Consider the following 18998-nt stretch of genomic DNA (forward strand, 5'->3'; position numbering starts at 1 on the left):
CAGAACTGATAGAAAAGTACAAATTAATTTTCAGTTGGAAAGAAGTTGAGGGATGTGTAGAACCAGGAAAAGTCTCTGATAGTGTGATTCCAAATGGGGGCAGTTACTCAGTAAACGCTTTCCCATCCCGAGGGTAAAACCTGGCATTCTCTCTGAAGGTTTAGTTGTTGTTTGTCCATTAGGCTTTTGGGTCTGATTAATAGATCGGGGAAAGAGGAACAGTTTTAATGGGGTGGGCAAACAGAGGTATTATGCATTTGAAGTTCTGCCCAGATCTGAATGAATGAAAAATTCCTAGTGTCAGTGTCTTTGACCTAACGTTCTCCCAGAGTACTGAGAAGCAGTTAGAAAACATGAACATAAGAAATAAGAGCAGGAGTAGGCCATCTGGCCCTTGGAGCCTGCTCCACCATTCAATAAGATCCTGGCTGATCTGGCCATGGTCTCAGCACTATCAACCTGCCTTTTCCCCATGACCCTCAATTCAATCCCTATGCCAACCTCTAACTAACTGTGTCTTAAATATATTCAATGAGGTAGCCACTGCTGCTTCCCTAGACCAGGGGTAGGTAACCTACGGCCCACAAGCAAATATTGGGATACTATGCTTAAGTGGCCCGCGAGCGATTTTTCCTTATACTAAGTGTTTCATGCGACCACACTGATAACACTGACAGTCTTGTTTCACTTGCTCCAAGTTCTGTTTTGTTTCAAACCAAACACTGGTATATACGAATGACGAGAAGGTAGACTACCTTATTAATATGTAACAGATACTCTCCCTGCACGCACAGGTTTTCAGATGGGATCATACCTATCTGCTTCAAGCAGGCTTCTATAATACCGGTGCCAAGGAAAAATGTGGTGAACTGTCTCAATGACTATCATCCAGTAGCAACTTACATCCACAGTGATGAAACGTATCAACTCCTGCAGAGAAACAATTTACTCCAATTTACCTACCAGAGCAACAGGTCCACAGCAGATGTCATTCCATTGGCTCTGCACTCAACTCTGGAACATTTGGACAGCAAAGACACATACATCAGAATACTCTTTATCGACTACAGTTCAGCATTCAATACCATCATCCCCTCAAGATTAATCAATAAGCTTTGAGACCTTGGCCTCAATACCCCCTTGTACAATTGTATCCTGGATTTCCTCACTTGCATATCCCAGTCAGTTCAGATTGGCAACAACATCTTCTCCACAATCTCCATCAGCACAGATGCACCACCATGCTGTGTGTTTAGACCCCTGCTCCACATACTTTACACTTAATGACTATGTGGCTAAGCACAGCTCCAATGCCATGTTTAAGTGCGCCGAAGGCCCCACTGTCATAGGCTGAATCAAAGGTGATAATGAATCAATATATAGAAGGGAGACTGCAAATCTGGCTGAATGGTGCCATAACAATAACCCCTCACTCAGTGTCAACTAGGCCAAGGAGCTGATTATTGACTTCAGGAGGAGGAAACTATAGGTCCATGATCCAGTACTTACTGGAGCATCGGAGGTGGAGAAGGTCAGCAACTTTAAGTTCCTCGGTGTTAACATTTTAGAGGACATGGCAGCTCCTCTACTTCCTTAGGAATTTGCCAAGATTTGACATGATGTTTAAAACTTTAACAAACTTTTATAGATGTATAGTGGAGAGTATATTGCCTGGCTGCATCACACCCTGATATGGAAACACCAATGCCCTTGAATGGAAAATCCTACAAACGGTAGTGGATACAGCTCAGTCCATCACGGTTAAAGCCCTCCCCACTGTTGAGCACATCTACATGAAATTTTGTCTCAGGAAAGTATCATCCATCATTAGGGACCACCAACACACAGGTCATGCCATCAGGGAGAGAGTTCAGGAGCCTCAGGACTCACATCACCAGGCTCAGGAACAGTTATTACTCCTCAGCTGTCAGGCTTTTGAACCAAAGGGGATAATTTCACTCAAGTTCACTTGCCCCATCATTGAAATACTTTTTCAACCTATGAATTCACTTTCAAGGGCTCTTCATCTCATGTTTTTGACATTTATTGCTTAATTATTTATTACTATTGCCTCCTTCTTTTTGTATTTGCATTGTTTGTTGTCTATTACACACTGGTTGAACAGGCAAGTTGGTGCAGTCTTTCATTGATTCTGTTATGGTTATTAATCTATAGATTTATTGAATATGCCTGCAAGGAAATGAATCTCAGGGTTTTATATGGTGACATATTATGTACTTTGATGATAAATTTACTTTGAACTTCAATTCAAACACTTCAAGATTGTTCACTTTATCTCTGTGTGATTACAAAGTATTTCCTGGAGTCATACTGGGAGCCCATGAGATCTTCATGTATCGATTTTCTCACTGGCTTAGCCTTGTGAGGTCAAAGATTTTTTTTTATTGATTAATCTCAAATCCTAAAACACTGCTTTGTTTATGAAAACATAACCTTGTATTGATTGAAAGGAACGCAATATACATACTGTAAATAAGAAGAGTAATTATATGGTGAAGATGATTTCCCCCTTCATTCGAAGCTGAAGCCATCACTTTCGCTGCTCGCTCATTAGCTTTACTAGTGTATCAACAAACATCAAGTTTCACAACATACGTCAGTAACAATAAAGCTGATTCTGCCATTTAGGATTGAGAGGAGCAAAATCTTTTCCAATCAGAGGTGGTGAATCTTTAGAATTGTCTACACAGAGCAGCTTTGGGAACCTCTGCATTATCTTTATTTAGAACAGAAATTGGTAGCTTTGTGGACATTCAGAGAAGACATAAGAGGTAGAGCTGAAAATGGCACTGAAGAGAAAGGTCAGCTGATGTAGATGGGTGGCTTGAACAGTCAGATGGTATACTCCTTCTTCTCTTTCTTACCTTGTTATACTTATGCTCAAGCCTCTTCTTTCTTACATTGTTGGCTAATTTTGCCATTGATAAAGCACTATAATTAAATATTTAGTTAATTTCCTCTCAAGAATTCCATTTTCACATCACTAATTAGCTAAACACAGGTATTGTTTTGTCTGTTCAAAGCTGTTTCAAAGGAGGAAGGCTTTTGTGCACTATTTACAGTTCTGCTTTCCAATTTCCTCCCTGTGGTCTTGCTCTTCCTCACATCCATGCCAGTCTCATGGATCAGCGGTTTTCTTAATTTGGAACTATTCTGAGAAAAAAAAGAAGGGAGTTCTCCCTGAAACCCTACCCAATATTTAAACTTAACTGAGAAGACAGAAAGAGATTGCCTGTCAATCTCACACTGCTGATTTTAGAAATTTGCTCGGTGAAAATTGCCACAATTTCTACTGGTGATTCCACTTCAAGATAAACTACCTCATTTTCCAAAAAGACAAGTAGAGTATGCTGAAGTAATAGAATGAAAGGTAGATACGCAATCCCTTGGTGAAATTACAAGGAAAGTGGGACACAATGTTCAAGCAACGTTTGCCTATAGACTTCTGACTACTCCACAGAAGGGCTGGATTCATCAGTTGTTGGCAACTGTTGAGTATCACGAAATAGTGATCACCATCTCAAAGTTGGAGGTCAGGTGAGAAGAGTTTTTTTAGTTTAGAGCATTGTTAATCTTTGCAGTTCTCTAACTAACAAAGCTGTGGAGGTACTCAAGACAAAGTTTAATATTTTTGATATTGAATAAATTAAGAAATATAAGGTTAGGACAGGAATGTGGTCCTGAGATGAAAGATCAGCCATGATCTTACTGATGACTGAGCAAACACAAAGGACCAGATGGTATACTCATATACCCCCTAATTAAGTTCTTTTGACAAAAAGCTGGGGGAATGTTCCAACCATTCTTTGTCCTTACTCTCAGCATTCAATGTGACAAGCCTTGCTTAATACACCAAGTGCAAAACATCAGGCATGTCCATCAGTGTGTGTGGCAGGTGTTAATGCTGAATACAACTTGGTGAAGATTGAACACAAGAAATTCTGCGGATGCTGGAAATCCAAAGCACAGAAGCAAAATGCTGGAGGAACTCAGCAGGTCAGGCAGCATGCATGGAAATGAACAAACAGCCAACAACTCGGGCTGAGACCCTTCTTGAAGTCTGGAAAGGAAGGGGAGGGGAAAATGCCAGAACAAAAAGGTTGTGGTGGGGGGGAGAGGGAAGATAGCTAGAAGGTGATAGATGAAGCCAGATGGGTGGGAAAGGCAAAGGGCTGGAGAGGAAGGAATCTGATAGGAGAGAAGAATGGACCATAGGAGAAAGAGAAGAAGAAAGGGTCCAGGGGAAGGTGATAGGCAAGTGGGAAGAGGTAAGAGGACAGAAAAAGGGGGGAGGGGAAAGAATTTTTGTATCAGATGGAGAAATCCATCAGATTGGAGGCTACCCGGACTGAACATAAGGTGTTGCACCTCCACCCTGTGGTGGAGATTAATTTACTTCAAACAAAGGACTCCATATAGGATCAAACAGGCCCATCAGTCTAACCTCTCATGCTATGTTTGAGTCTCCCCTCAACCTCTACCAATGACAGCCTTCCTCAGATAGAAGCTGGTGAAACATAAATCATATGGGAAGATCTCCTATGTGGGTAAAAGCAATTCTGCTGCAGATTTCCCAGCTCCTAGTTTGTGAATCTTCTTGCTGAGCCTGTGTCAAGCACTGTGACCACGTCTGCAGCTCAAAGCAGGGACATTTCCAGCTTTAACTGAAGTTGCTCGGCTCTTTAAACACAGTCACTCTCATAGTATGAGTGGGGGGACAACTCTCCCTGTGATGTGGAGTTGAGGAACTCAGAGACTGCTGACTGAGGGCAGAGAGAGTAGCTGAGAACAACACTGGAGCTATCAGTTGTCACCAACCCGAGCTCACCCTAGATTAGCCTGAGCTCAAAAAAGCAGCTGGAATATTAGAACTTTAGCAAGTTTTTGACAAGAACAGGCCATTTGGCTCAACAAGGCTTGCCAAATTCCTCTTCACATAGTGTGTTGAAATAATTATTGAGTTTAGATTTGAAAGTCTCTAAGGTACTACTCTCAACTCCCAACAAGGTACTTTGTTCCATGTGCCCACAACTCGCTATGTAAAGAAATGCTTCCTGGTGTAGTCTGAATTCTCCCTTTACCTGTGGCCCTGTGCCCTTGATGATGGATTAATTTTGAAGTAGCAGCTGGCATCCACCTTATTTATACCCTTAATGATTCTGAACATTTCTATCATGTCTCCTCTCATTCTACATCTATTTAGGCTAAAAAGATTTAATTATTTCAATCTTCCTTCATAGCTTGTACCCTGCAGATGTGGAATGAGTCTAATCGTCCTTCTCTGAACTCTTCACAACCTTCACAACCCCTTCACAATATGGAGACCAAAAGGTTGCATCGTTTATACTGTTGATGTAGGAAGATCTTTGCTTCCTCTAAAAAGAGCATGAGTGAGAGAGAGAGAGAGAGAGAGAGAGAGAGAGAACCCTTCCGAAGCTCAGAGCAATTGGGATTTTGAAAAACTGCAGCCAATTAGTGCAAAACAAATAAAAGTTGGCCAGGAATCGGTAAACTCTGCTGCTCCTCATGTAATCACACACTGAATTTGGAGGTCTGTGGGGGCCACAGTTTAATGCCTCGTAGCTGCATCACTTGAACTAATATAAAAACTCTACAGCTATGGAAATCTGAAATGAGTTGTGTGATTACAGGAAATAGGGCAATAAATTATGAAAATGACATAAGATACTTAGCTATAATGGGTTCAGTAAATGGCAAAGATCTACCTAATATGGGAAAACGGGCAATTGATCATTTTAGCTGAAATAATAAAAATACATAATATTTAAGTGGTGAGAGATTTTGAAGCATAGAAGGATCTTGGTGTCCTCACTCTTAATTTGCAAAAGATTAGTCTGTAATTAGAAAGATGAATATAATATTCACTCTGAGGGGAATTGCACGTAAAAATAGGGAAATTTTACTTCATTTATATTGGGCATTAGTGTGACCATATTTGGAATGCACTTATGGTCACAGTGCTTAAAATAAAGGCAATTAGAAATTTATTTCAGAGCATCAAAATGTGGGATATGTGACTGGTTGTCTATTGACAGGTAGGTGACAACAGAAGAAGTGCAAAGAGAAAATGAGAAAGATATGGGGGAAGGATGAGCGGGAGAAAGAGAGAGATAGAATTAGAAAGAGTGAGACAGAGTAGAAGAGAAAGAAAGAGAAAGTAACGTTTAAAACCAAGGGAGAGAGGAGGGACAATAACGAGTAAATCAGAGAGCAATGGAGAGAGAAAAGGTATAAGGATAAAATAGAGTGGGAACAAACACAAGAAAATAAGAGAGAAAATGAAAGGGAGAAGATCAATCAAAAGAGAACAGGTATAAAAGTGAAAAAAGGAGAAATAAACCACAGGCAACACACACAAAATGCTGGAGGAACTCAGCGGGCCAGGAAGCATCTACGGAAAAAAGGACAGTCGATGTTTCAGGCTGAGACCCTTTGGCAGTCCTGATCAAGTGTCTCAGCCCAACTGCCCACTGTACTCTTTTCCACAGATGCTGCCTGGCCTGCTGAGTTCCTCCAGCATTCTGTGGGTGTCGCTTAGATTTCTAGCATCTGCAGATTTTTCTCTTGTTTGTGAAATAAATCACAAGATTGAACTGCCAGCGTAAATATCTGTTATGGCTCTTTATGCATTAGTGACAAATATGACTTCCTACTCCATGCAAAAGTTTGTTAAGAGTATCTCACAGATTAGGGTTCTGTTCATATGAAAATGCAGAAACATAAAAATTAGTTCACACATTAAACAACACCCTCTACACTTGTCCCACCATCGCCTGCCAGGGCAGATTTCTGGCCACCTTCTGACTGCAGCTGAGGATTTATCTGACAAGATGCAGCAAAGATGTGATTTATTATAGAACATGGCAGGAAGGATTTATGCCGATAGGCTGATATACTGTACAGGAGTTCACAGTATATCCCTGATTGAGCTGCATGTGACTACACACAGAGTGCACAGATAAGCACCTCAAGTGGTAATCAAGACAGCGCAGCTTAGCTCGGTGCAGTGGGGTTTGTCTACAGATCGCATGACACAACATGAATGACTACGGCAGCGTCGGAGGAACCAGCTTTCAGATGAGATAGAAAGAAGAGCAAAACACTAAGTGTCAATCTTTCAAATATATTTGCAAAGAAAAAGCTAAATGAAAGTAAACACGAGTCGCTAAGAGGCAGAGGCGAGACAAAATAACCATGGAGTATAAGGAAACAGAAATACGTTGTGATTAATATAATGGTTAAAAGTATAAATAATGGATAATCAAGAGTTTGATCAAAAAGAGAAATATAAATAAATTAGCTGAATCAGACCTTGATTTACATACAGTAGTACCTTTTGGCATAATTTCAGTCATGTACAAGCAATAAATTGTGATGCTTTACTTTTATATATTAATGATTTCCCCTTTACAGGGTACAGTGTGGTGGCCAAGATTGCACAAATGTGGCTAGAATACACATGCCACTCAGCTGCCTCTCCATCCAGTTACTATGGGATATTGTCTCACAAACATTATGGCCCACGTGCCTTTACCCACACGTTATCTCCTGTTGTAAATGTTCACTATGAGCTTAAGGTGAAAATTACATGAAATTGATTCAAAAAGTGACACAGCAATGACATCGTCTGTGCTGTGACAAGACCTCAACGTGAACACAGAAAATGTAAAGGCTGACTAGGCTCCTTAAGGCACAATGAGACACTTGAGCCTGTAGACCAGGGAAAGGAGGGAAAAATTAAAACAAGTATTTCTACAAATTTATCAAACAATACTCAACTACTGTTTGATATTTGTGAGGCATTCATACAAAAGATGAAAAAACTCAAACAGAGAAAAAAAGCTGCATAGATGAGCAATAACTTGAGGAAAAAAAAGCAATTGCATAATCACTTAAAACAGGGAGTTGTGCCAACTTCAGGAAAGTACACAGTAGAGCAGTTAAATAAACTGCTTTAATCACTTGGAGTTGCAAAATATTGTCGGTGCTGGAGGAACTCAGTGAGTCGGGCAGAGTCTGTAGAGAGGAATGGGCTGTCAACATTTTGGATTAAGTGCCCTGATGCAGATAGGTTCTTCTAAAAGCTTGTTTGTTTTTTTCTTTGTGCTTCAAAGGTTAGTTTGAGAAACTCTTAGATAACCAATGCTGCATAATGCTAAACTGGATGGAAAAGCTGTGCCTACACCACAGAGCAGACGGCCAAAATCATTAAGCAGAAAGGTCACAAATCACAGCCAGTTTCTAACGCAGCTGAAACTGGCACATTTTGAAAGTGGATACCAAAGGAAACCTTTTTTTTCTGAAGAAATTAGAAATATGTCCTGGGTTCCAAGGTTGCAAAAGACCAATTAATCTTTCTCATCTGTGGAAATTCAACAGGGTATTTTAAGGTAAAACCTATACTCCTTTATCCAAGCAAAAACCTGTGTGCTCAAAGTCAAAAATAATTTTTGCTACCAATGTTTATGAGAGCTAGCTGATGTACATGAGTCACCAGTGCTGTTTAAGAACTGGCTTCATTGTTGTTTTCTGCATGAAATGGAATAGTACTTGGGATCAAAGAACATGGATAATATCCCAGGCTACATGAATAGCTACAGGCTGTGCATCCTAATGTAGAAGAGGCTTTTCTTTTTCCAAACATACCCAACACCCCCCCCCAGTATGTTTTGTGGCAAGAGCTTTGTAAGCAATTTATAATTTTTAAAAATTATAAATGTTATTGTATTTATTAATCCTTCATAAGATGAGCATAGTATGATAATAGTTCATATGTTATTAGGCTTAACTAAATCTACTGTGCTATAATAATTGGCCATATGGCATGACAGAATTAATATGTGACAAAAATAAGTTTTGGTTATTTGTATATAATTAGGTTTTCCACTGATGGAGAACTTCACCTTTGGAATAAAATTGTGAGCTGTATCAGGGGCCAAAAGCAGAGCACTTGCTGTTCCCAGGAGCCCACGGAAGCAGAGGGAGTGCGAGAACACTACTTTGCTTGAGAACTGTTTGCTTCCTGACTTCCATTCTGAACTATTCTCAAGGTGGTATTAAGGGCTATTGCTGACACTATACATCTGCTGTCACTAGGGATCTCCAATCTCAGTAGGGCTATGAAAATTGTGTTTACTCCAATAGACAAATGGTTTACTAACTGCTTCATCAAACAATTTTCTCATAGATATTGATGGAAGTGTAAATACTAATGTAGTAACCAATTGAAAGGGATGACTTATTTATGCAGCACCATAATTTCAAGATAAATCAGCAGTTGATTAAAGGTAGGCACTGTTGTAAGGTGGAGAACACTATAACCAATTTGTACACAATGAGCCTTCACAAGCAGGTAATAAATAAATTTTAAATATTATTAAAGTATTTCTTTAGAATGTACAGTATACAGAAATAGAATTGAATAGAATTACTCAGAGTTCACACTTGATCTGAATTTGATCACAGTGGTTGCCTGAAATTATGGTGCTATATGAATAAAGTCACTCCTTTCGATGGTTAGAAAGATTGCACTAATACAATTCCAAAAATATAGTCAGCTTAATGTAGTTGAAGTGAGGTTTTGGTAAGTTAAATTCCCTTGAATTATTATTTATATCCACTAACGCTAAATTCAAGGCAGAGATTCCAACACCGATTCGATGCTACCCATGTCAAGGTGACATGAAAGATGCATTTTTCATTCAGAAATTTTGTGCAATCGTTCATTACCATCATGTTTGACAAAATGGAATCTCAGCCGGACAAGAAAACCCAAATTCAACCCCCTGATGTCATCACTCACCGAAGGATTTCTTTGCGGGTAAAAAAGGTGCAGTCCTGAAAGAGAGAAGACAAGAGTTTTAGTTCAGTCACAGGGAACGAGCTATCACAATAAGCTCAGGACCTACTGAGGGAACCTATACCATCACTAATAGTGCCATGGACACTCAATATCTTCAGTCCAGCGCCAATAACAACATTTTGAAATCTCAGATTTACTGCAGCTAATTTCATCAAAGAATATGATGCAGTGGTTGAGGTTTCGAAACTCTGTCAACTGAAATGAGCGATTAGTTTAATACTCTTGGCACAAAATACCACTTCCTCTTTTATTCAGATGTTCTAACCAACTATAGCAAACTGAATAATACAGAAATTCCTGGAGGTTTTCACTGCTGGGATGAAATATCCACTAGAATTTGCTTATACCATCAACCCCCAAAGGAAACTAGGGTATGAGTTAAAGCATGCTCTAATTTCCAGGCTCTTTGAAGTGTTACAGCAAACAGCCTGAAATTGATCATTCAATCTCTGCACCTCAGTCAAGATCCTGATTTACCTCAGTTAGTCCATTTTGTACACAATTAACATAAATGGGCAAAACAAAACCATCACCCAGTGTGAAATAATTCCTCTTTCCTCATATTTAAAAAAATATTAGCTAAAACCTGTTCAAACATTATTGAGTTCCCTGTATATTGTGTGCATAGCATTGTTAGGGTGTGCATAGTGTTGATATTGAGAACATGCTGTGTTCATCTTGTGCCTGTTGTGTATTTTGTGTGTACAGTTTTGTTTGGTATGCCCATTGTACATTGTGTGCATGATCTATATTTTGCATGCACATGGATCATTTTGTGTATAGGATGCTTGCTTCACAAGTGCAGGCAGATTTTGTGAGCAATTTTTTAGTTTTGTATGTAGGAGATATTTGCTTGCTGGCTTACTTTATAGCATATATTTTTAATCAGAATCAGGCTTCTAATCACTAGCTTCTATGATATTAAATTTATTGCTTTGTATCACGTGCACATTATTTATTTTATGTGTAGTGTGTGCAATGTCTGCCCTCTGTTCATGGTGAGCATCTTGGAAATACATATACAGAGGTGTATCTTCTGCACACCTTTATCACAAACACACAGTGCATAATTTCTGTTCATGGGGTGTATTTTTGTTTTGTATGTGCCAGGTATATTTTCTGTACCTGGTGGGGTTTTCTACGTGTTTTCTAGGCATGACACACATTCTGTGCATTTTCTGTGCACAGTTTATACTTTTTTTGTACACAATGAGCATTTTATTTTCATAGTGTTTGCTTTGTGTGTATGAAGTACAATTTATGTTCTGTGTGAAGGGTGTGTATTTTGAGTGCAGACTGTTTGCAAGGTGCATTATTTATGTACACAGTACATACAGTGTGCAATACATGTATAATGTTTCTACGGTATTTGTTCCCAACAGTGTGGAGTATTTCACAACGACTGCACTCAAAATGACCACACACACAATATACAGAGCACATACAAAATACACATGATGTTTTCAACTACGCACAGCATCGGTGACTGAAGAGTGCACCCTCATTGCAGGAATCGATCTGGTGAATTTTGTTGCACTCTATCACAAGCAGGTCCTCCCTAGGTTATGTGTACTGGACTTACGGGCAGCCTGTATATACAAATGAATGCTTGGAGTCTGGCAGGATAGACTTGCTGGCTGCTGTGCATCTACAGGCATCAACTATCATGTGGGAACTCAGTTTGCGGGGATATCATTGCATCTTGCAAAGAAACCTGAATGTTTGGTTTAACTACATGTTGGCCTTGGTTGGGCTATGGTTTCATTTCTGGGTGGCCAACTTTCCAGCTTACGATCTATATGCAATATTCTGGTTGCCCTGTGGAATCGCAGCAAGACAGCCTTCCACTTGTACTAAAATCCTCTTGTCGCAAGTGCACTAACTTTTGATGATTCATGTTTAAGGACACTCAGGTCGCTCTGCAAACAGCTTTTAATGTAAGTTTGCAGGGGTACCTGGGTGTCCTTGTACACAAATGCTGCAGAAGAAGCACTGCTGGGTTGTTGCACAGAATTTTGTCGACGCTAGCTTGGTGACAGAGGTGCATGGGTTGAAATGTATAAAGACTGCCTATCAAGCAGCATGATTTGTCCTGGATGGTGTCAGATATCTGGACTCCCAGACAAATACAGCATCTTCATCACATTCCAGTTGTATACCTTGTAGATAATGGTAAGACTCTAATAGTTAAGGATTCATTGTAGATTACCTGTCTTCAGTCTGCTGATGGCCCAAGACTTAAAATTCCAGGCTGCCAAATCACCATCATGTTGTTTGTTTTAAGCTATCAATATCAATTGACCATAACACAAAGAAAAACTACTTATGTTCGAAAAGTTTCAGAAATTAATTGGACTGAAACACTTATCATCATTAGCATATACACTAAGTGACTCTGAAATTCTATAGAATGAAACATGAGACCAGTGGGGTAAGCACTTCAATTAAACAAACAGAAGTCAATCCAGATATTACGGCAGGATTATTTAAAATGTCTAGTGTTTCAAGATGAGCCTTCACTTCAGTTTCTATTTCATTATTAAATTCCACTGCATCCCTCTGGACCTTGTATGTTCTTCCTTTCCAGAACCAATGTATTATGCTTTGATATTGTGTTACCTCAGGGGCAGTAGGACAGATCTAGCTCAGTAGCCAGGCAGTAATAATGGGGACTGAAACTGTGCATATTGAAACTGGAGCCACACTCAGTTTAACATTCAATCATAAAAAGTCAGAAATTTCCCGGTCTCTCTCTCCTCTTTACAAACTACATTCAGGTTAGTTGTCAACTCAAGGCACATGTTGAGAAATGTAGCCTGTACTACATTTTCTAATCAATAACAAAGTTCATTGATAATATAAAAGATCATTAACACAGAAATGAATGACCAATGCCCTATAAACCATTCTTATCTAACCATTTCAAACCAACCTTCTACTTCTCACTCATGTCTATCTCATATTCCCTTAAATTATGATTACCATGAAGCAAATATACTAATGTTTGATAGTAACTGGGTTATACTGCAGTGAAAGAGAACAGCAATCTGGCAGATAGAGTCATAGAGTCATAGATGCTGGATATTTTCTAGTATCTTCCAATCTTGTGTCAAAGACCTTACTAGATTTTGAAGTTCAAATACAACTAAAAAGTTGCAGAAGGCTAAAGAGTTGCCATTTATTTCCAATCAATTACTTAAATAATTTGACCTGATGTCTAAAGAGTTTTTGAGATCTAGGGAATACTGTATATTGAATTCTTGCAATAGGAATTCCTGTGTTACACCATCTTGTTCACCATTGGTTGAATGCATGTGAGGAACGAGTCTACCTGGATATTAATCTGAGTAAACAATCAGCCTCTAAGGAAAGCTCCAAACCCACATTATTTATCTAAAATAAGAATATTTAAGTTTCAGCTTCTGTGCATTGATCATTGGTCACGGACAAAGGACATAATGCTTTGAAATATATTCAAACAGATATACTATCCAGAACAGGTCACAGTGAAATAAGTTTTAAAAATACAGATGATAATAAAACACCAGGAAAATCACCTTCTCTCCTGTTACATCTAGGAATCCAGATATATTTTGAATAACAATATTCAAACAATTGCAATTGCAGGAACCCTGTAACACAGGGACAGAAACAATTTGTGGACACAGGGACCACCATAAAAGATTGAGGATATTTGGGTGTAAGTACCTCAAATACACACAAAATTCTACCACCCCTTGACCTCTTCCTATTATACACCATCTCCTGCTCCTAATTGCTTTTGGGCTTTGTAGGCTGAAAACTTTTCATAGTTTGTGATTGATCACCTCCTTAAACTCTGTTCAGTTTGGCTAGGATCGTGCACCATGACCACAGCCTTTTCCCTAGGTTACTCCACCTAAAATTAAAACACTGTTGTAATGTATTTGAGTTCAGTTGTTTGTTAGCCTTTAACAAAGTCTGCTACAGCATGTATGGGATGAATTGGAATTGGAAACAGTTTATTATTGTCACATGTACAGGAATACAGTGAAAAGCTTGTCTTGAATATTGATCATACAAATCAAATAATTAGACAATACAGTGAGGTGGAGCAAGGTAAATCAATAATAATGCAGAATAAAGTTTAACAACTACAGAGAAAGTCAGTGCAGGTAAATAATAAGGTACAAGATCATAACAAGGTAGATTGTAAGGTCAAGAGTCTACCTTATCACACCAGGGGTTAGAAGCTTTTCTTCAGCCTGGCAAGATAAACTCAAAGATGAAATGTATAATATAACAATGGCTCTTTGTAGATCATCAGTGGAATTTTTTATAGTCACGTTGTTATAACCCAAAAAGGAGATAGTTACATGACAGACATTTTAAAGTGGTAATAACCTTTAAACACCATTATTATATATTAGACTGCTTAGAAAATATAATTTGATTTTACAATTTTAAGAATTTAACTGAGTTCAGATGTTTGATGTCATGGCAGTGTGACTTTACTTTTGTTAAACTTGCAGATTCACCAGATATTGGAGCAACCTCCAGCTTTGGGTTAGTACATACTAATCTTGACTCTGAAAAATTGTGTTGTTCCCAAACAATTTTGAATTCACTTTAGGAATGTATTCACTGACACAATCTTCTTCTTTAGTACTGTTATTACGCACTATAATGAAATGGTTTACAAGAATTCCTCACCGATACTCATGAGATATTATTCTTATATTCAGTTATTTCCCTGACATTCTATCCTCTTATTTCTAAACTCCCAGAAGACACCAGTACAGGAACTCTAACATGCAGGAACTCTTCCCTCCGCCAGCCTGAAGGTCACCCTTGGACAAGGTGTAGCACCTGCTTAGCCCCCAGCTCAGAGTCACTTAAAGCCATGGAAGCAGGTGGATGATGGTAACATGAGTAGGGGGTGCATACCACAAGTCCAAGTTATGCAACAACTGACACCAGGTAGTTTACCTCTGAAGAGTATTGATAATGGATGAGGTCACCCATCTTGTAAAGACATTACCCAGAAGAAGGCAATGGCAAACCACTTATGTAGAAAAATTGCTGAGATCAACCATGGTCATGGATAGAGAAGGAAGACCATGATGGCCCACGTCATTAGACACAGTACATAATGATAATGATGAATATGCACCCTGTAAGTGGTGTATGATCCCAAGTTACTGACTTCTGACCATTTTGGATGACTATTGATTAACACTAAAAGGATACCCAGCACAAGATGCATATTAGATGAATTCTTATTGGGCCAATTGAAATGGACTTGAAGTTCATTTCTAGCCTCAATGGCAATGTTGTACAACGTTGTGTTCTACAACCTTAACATACTAACAAACTGATGGAAAAACTCCCCAGCCAGAGTCTTCATATTCGTTATGCCCAGGTAAATTTCATGAAGTTTGTCCGTAAACTTGCTTTGCTGTTGTATCAGCAACACTACGACACTGCCACTTTCCTTAGTAGACAATTCAGTGTACTTTGTCAGACCCATATCTGAATCAGTGCATGCATCTAAATTATGTTCATACATTTCTTCAATAATTGTGTAGTTTTTCATAAATTGATTCCCTACTATTGCAGTGTTGAGAAAATCATATCCCACTGTCTGCAGAGTATACATTTTGCTTTTTCCCAGTTGCCAACCATTTTAATTCCTATCCCCATTCCCATTCTGACATGTGAGTCCATGGTCTCCTCTTTTTCCATGGAAAGGACACTCTCAGGGTGGAGTAGCAATACTTCATAGGTAGCCTCCAACCTGGTGGCATGAACCTCAGTTTCATTTTTTAGTAATTATTTTCCCTCCCCTTCACTCCTCTTCTGTTCTCCACTCTGGCCTCTTACCTCTCCTCACCTGCATGTCACCACCTCTTGGTGCCCCTCCTTATTCTCTTTGTCCCATGGTTTACTCTCCTCTCCTATCAGATTCCTTCTTCTCCAACCCTTTACCTTTCCCACCTACCTAGCTTCACCTATCACCTAGTTAATCTTCCTTCCCCTCCCTCACCCCCTCACCTTTTTATTCTGCCATTTTCCCCTTCCCTTCCAGTCCTGAAGAAGGGTCTCGACTGTTTATTCCTTTCCATAGATGCTGCCTGACCTGCTCTAGAATTGTGTCTATGTTGCTCTGAATTTCTAGCATCTGCAGAATCTCTTGTGTTTATAAATTTTGCTTTCTATGTTCATTTAGTGGTCTAAAGATGTGTGCCCACACGGTTTGGATGTTCTATACTCAGTATCACAGTTGCACTGAGACAATAGGACGGCTCACCTCTATGCCTGCCACCATAAAAGGAACAGCAGATGGACTCAGAACAGATAGACCTTGTGGCCAGTAGCTAGTGAGTTAGTGTAAATGATCTTTCCAGCAAGAACTGGCAAAAACTTGAAGTTCTAACTGGAACCACCAAATCCTCTTTCTTAACCAGGGAGTTAATTTTCTCTTTTGGTCAGAGGGTAAGATACATAAGCAAGTGGCCACTCACAGGCCCAGTCCTTGGTGTGATTAATCACAATCTCAACTGCATTTAGAAGCATTGAAGGCAAATTTTATCATATGCCTTCAAACAATTTCCATAGCAGAGTTTGTTTGACATTCTCCAAAATCACTAGCAAGATGAAGTCAGCAAGGACAGGTGGGTTTTCAACGCCGTCTGTCTGCATTTGATTGGTCTTGCTCTCCCTCTCACTAGCTGCTGTCAGAGGAACATGCAGGATTCCCTATTGCAAATGAGGTTATGGACTCATTTTGGGGTCTTTGAGGTTCATGTTGAGATTCTGGTTATTTTATTTTGTTGTTTTTGAGTGGTTTGATCGATGCAGACTGGGGCACTTCGGCAAAGAATGGCCCTGCAACTTGTGGTGGGCTAGTGGCAGAGCACCAAACTGATCTAAACTGAATACTACTGGACTGCTGGTTTGACATTTGATATTCTATGTGGTGTTCACCACTGGCACAAGTTGTTCTTTTTTCACGCGATGGGTGTTTGATGTTTTCTTGAACCCATGGTGTTTCCGTTTCGTGGCTGCCAGTGGGAAGACAAATCTCAGCTGTATTCTGTGTACATACTTTGATAATAAATGATCTTTGAATCTTTGACTTCAGTTCAAGCGTCAAAGGCGCATGCCCGACTACGACAAATTACTGCACTGTACTAGAACAGGTTCTTTAGGAGGCTTCAAACACACAGAAAGTAAACATAAAATATAAAATCACAAACAATTCATTATTTAAAACAGGCTTAAACAAATTAATAGCTCTATTGCAAGATTGCAATGGTATTTTGTTGTGTTTTTGATGTAACCTGAGCAACTCTTGATGCAATCAATTCCTTGTGGATCACTTCAAATAAAAACTCACGGTAATCGATAGAGCAGTCCGTTTTGTTCAAGATGCACTTTCAATAATAAAAGTTAAAGATTTCTTTCTGATTCTCCATACAATTTGTTTCTTTACAATTTTTTTATTTGTGCATATTTATAGACATGAAGGCTGCTAGAATCTATATGCTTATTTGCATAAGTAGATTAATGTAATGCACATTTGCATTGAGGATATAGTATATTAAACACAATTAAGATTTGCGTATATTTGAAACTGTAGGCATCATGTGTGCTACAAAATTGTATATGAACAAGAATGATGGCAGATGCTGTATATTGTTACACATGGTTGTCAGTTGGTTTTTGGCCTGGATATTCCTGATGCTTAACTAGAAATTGAGCTTTAGAATCATGAAAGCACAAATGACTATTATGCTTCAGCAGAAATTTCTCTGAAGGTATAATTTGTCTGCGTGGGTAAAGAGAAACATACGTATGAAATAATACAGGAACAGTTTACTTGGTGCCTGAAGCCCACTCCTGCATTTAATAAAATCTAACTGCCATAGATTTGTGCCCACAAGGAAGCCTTCAGCCTGTCACATTAAGGCTGAGAACGGCATCCTTTACTCTGAACATTTTGATAACATTTTGATTACAAAACTGTAAAAATCCTTGGTGAAAGATTACTGTGTATTCTTATAAATCTTTTACTGAAAATGTTACAGAGCTATACAAAATATGCTTACCTTTCTTTGACCTTAACAGTCACATATTTACAGATACTGATTGCACCATTTCAATGGTAAACCCAACCGTCTTCCTTGGGCACAAGTTAGTCAAATGACAAGTCCCCCTAGAGACACCTCCTTATATATCCTAAAGGTATATCTGTAAGTATGTGACTGTTACAGTCAAACGATAGTATGGATAGAACTGATAACCAGTCATAAAGAATCCTTCGTCAGTTAAAATATATTTACAATGGAAAAACTGCTAGAGTTAGTGATTAATTATAGTAGTTAATTTATGGTACCATTTCTTGGTGTGTGACCCATTCACTTCAATGCTTCTTTGCCAAAATTAAGAGCAGTGTATCTGGAAGCTTGGGAAACAATGAAAGAAAGACTTGCATATACTCAATGCTTTCCAAGCCCTCAGAATGTCCCAAAATACTTTACAACCAACTGAAGACTTGTAAACTACCATTTTATACAGCATCAACATCTTACAGACAGGAGTGAGATAATGCTGGTCAATTTCTTGTGGTAGTGTTGGTTATGTGATAAATACAAGGACACAAAGGAGAATTCCCTACTCTTATTGGATGTAATGCCTTGGCTTTCCTTATTTCCAAACCTGAAGGCAAAACCACAGTTTAAAATTTCAGCCAAAGAGTAGTTTCTTCATCTGTACTACTTCAGCTCTCTTGAATGAGACTTGAACTGTCATTATAACTGGTAAGGTAGATTAATTAATGCCTACTGCTGAGAACAAACCATCACTGCAAAAGCCTGCCAGCTATAATATGTGAGAGGAGCTCCTGGAAGTTTCTTGCAATTACTGGCCCAAACAAGCTTATAAAATTTCCACACGGGAGAGGCCATTCAACCACGTCCATGCCAGAATAAAAAGAGTTATCTAGTTTAATCCAACTTTCCAGCAGTCTATAGCCATGTGGATTATAGATCTTGGTGCACACCAATTGGCATTTAGTTTAGGAGCTGAGATACTATGTAACAGTTACACAAGA

At 39.0% G+C, this 18998-nt stretch overlaps 1 protein-coding gene across 4 annotated transcripts in view; it reads right to left on the bottom strand.

The window, feature by feature from the left end:
- The window catches only part of cib2 (calcium and integrin binding family member 2), a 114178-nt gene that overhangs the window by 86180 nt on the left and 9000 nt on the right, over positions 1-18998 (bottom strand). For 3 of the 4 annotated variants that reach the window (XM_059946023.1, XM_059946022.1, XM_059946020.1), the window contains exon 2: positions 9845-9879. Coding sequence is in view for 2 of the 4 variants with exons in the window: in XM_059946020.1 (XP_059802003.1) it covers positions 9845-9879 (35 nt within the window). In the remaining 2 variants the exon portion in view is untranslated. Of the gene's footprint in view, positions 1-963; positions 1015-9771; positions 10426-18998 lie in introns of those variants that run through there. The other variant, XM_059946021.1, reaches the window with a different exon arrangement.

This window comes from Hypanus sabinus, chromosome 21, assembly GCF_030144855.1.
Source record: "Hypanus sabinus isolate sHypSab1 chromosome 21, sHypSab1.hap1, whole genome shotgun sequence".
In the NCBI taxonomy this organism is placed as follows: Eukaryota; Metazoa; Chordata; class Chondrichthyes; order Myliobatiformes; family Dasyatidae; genus Hypanus; species Hypanus sabinus.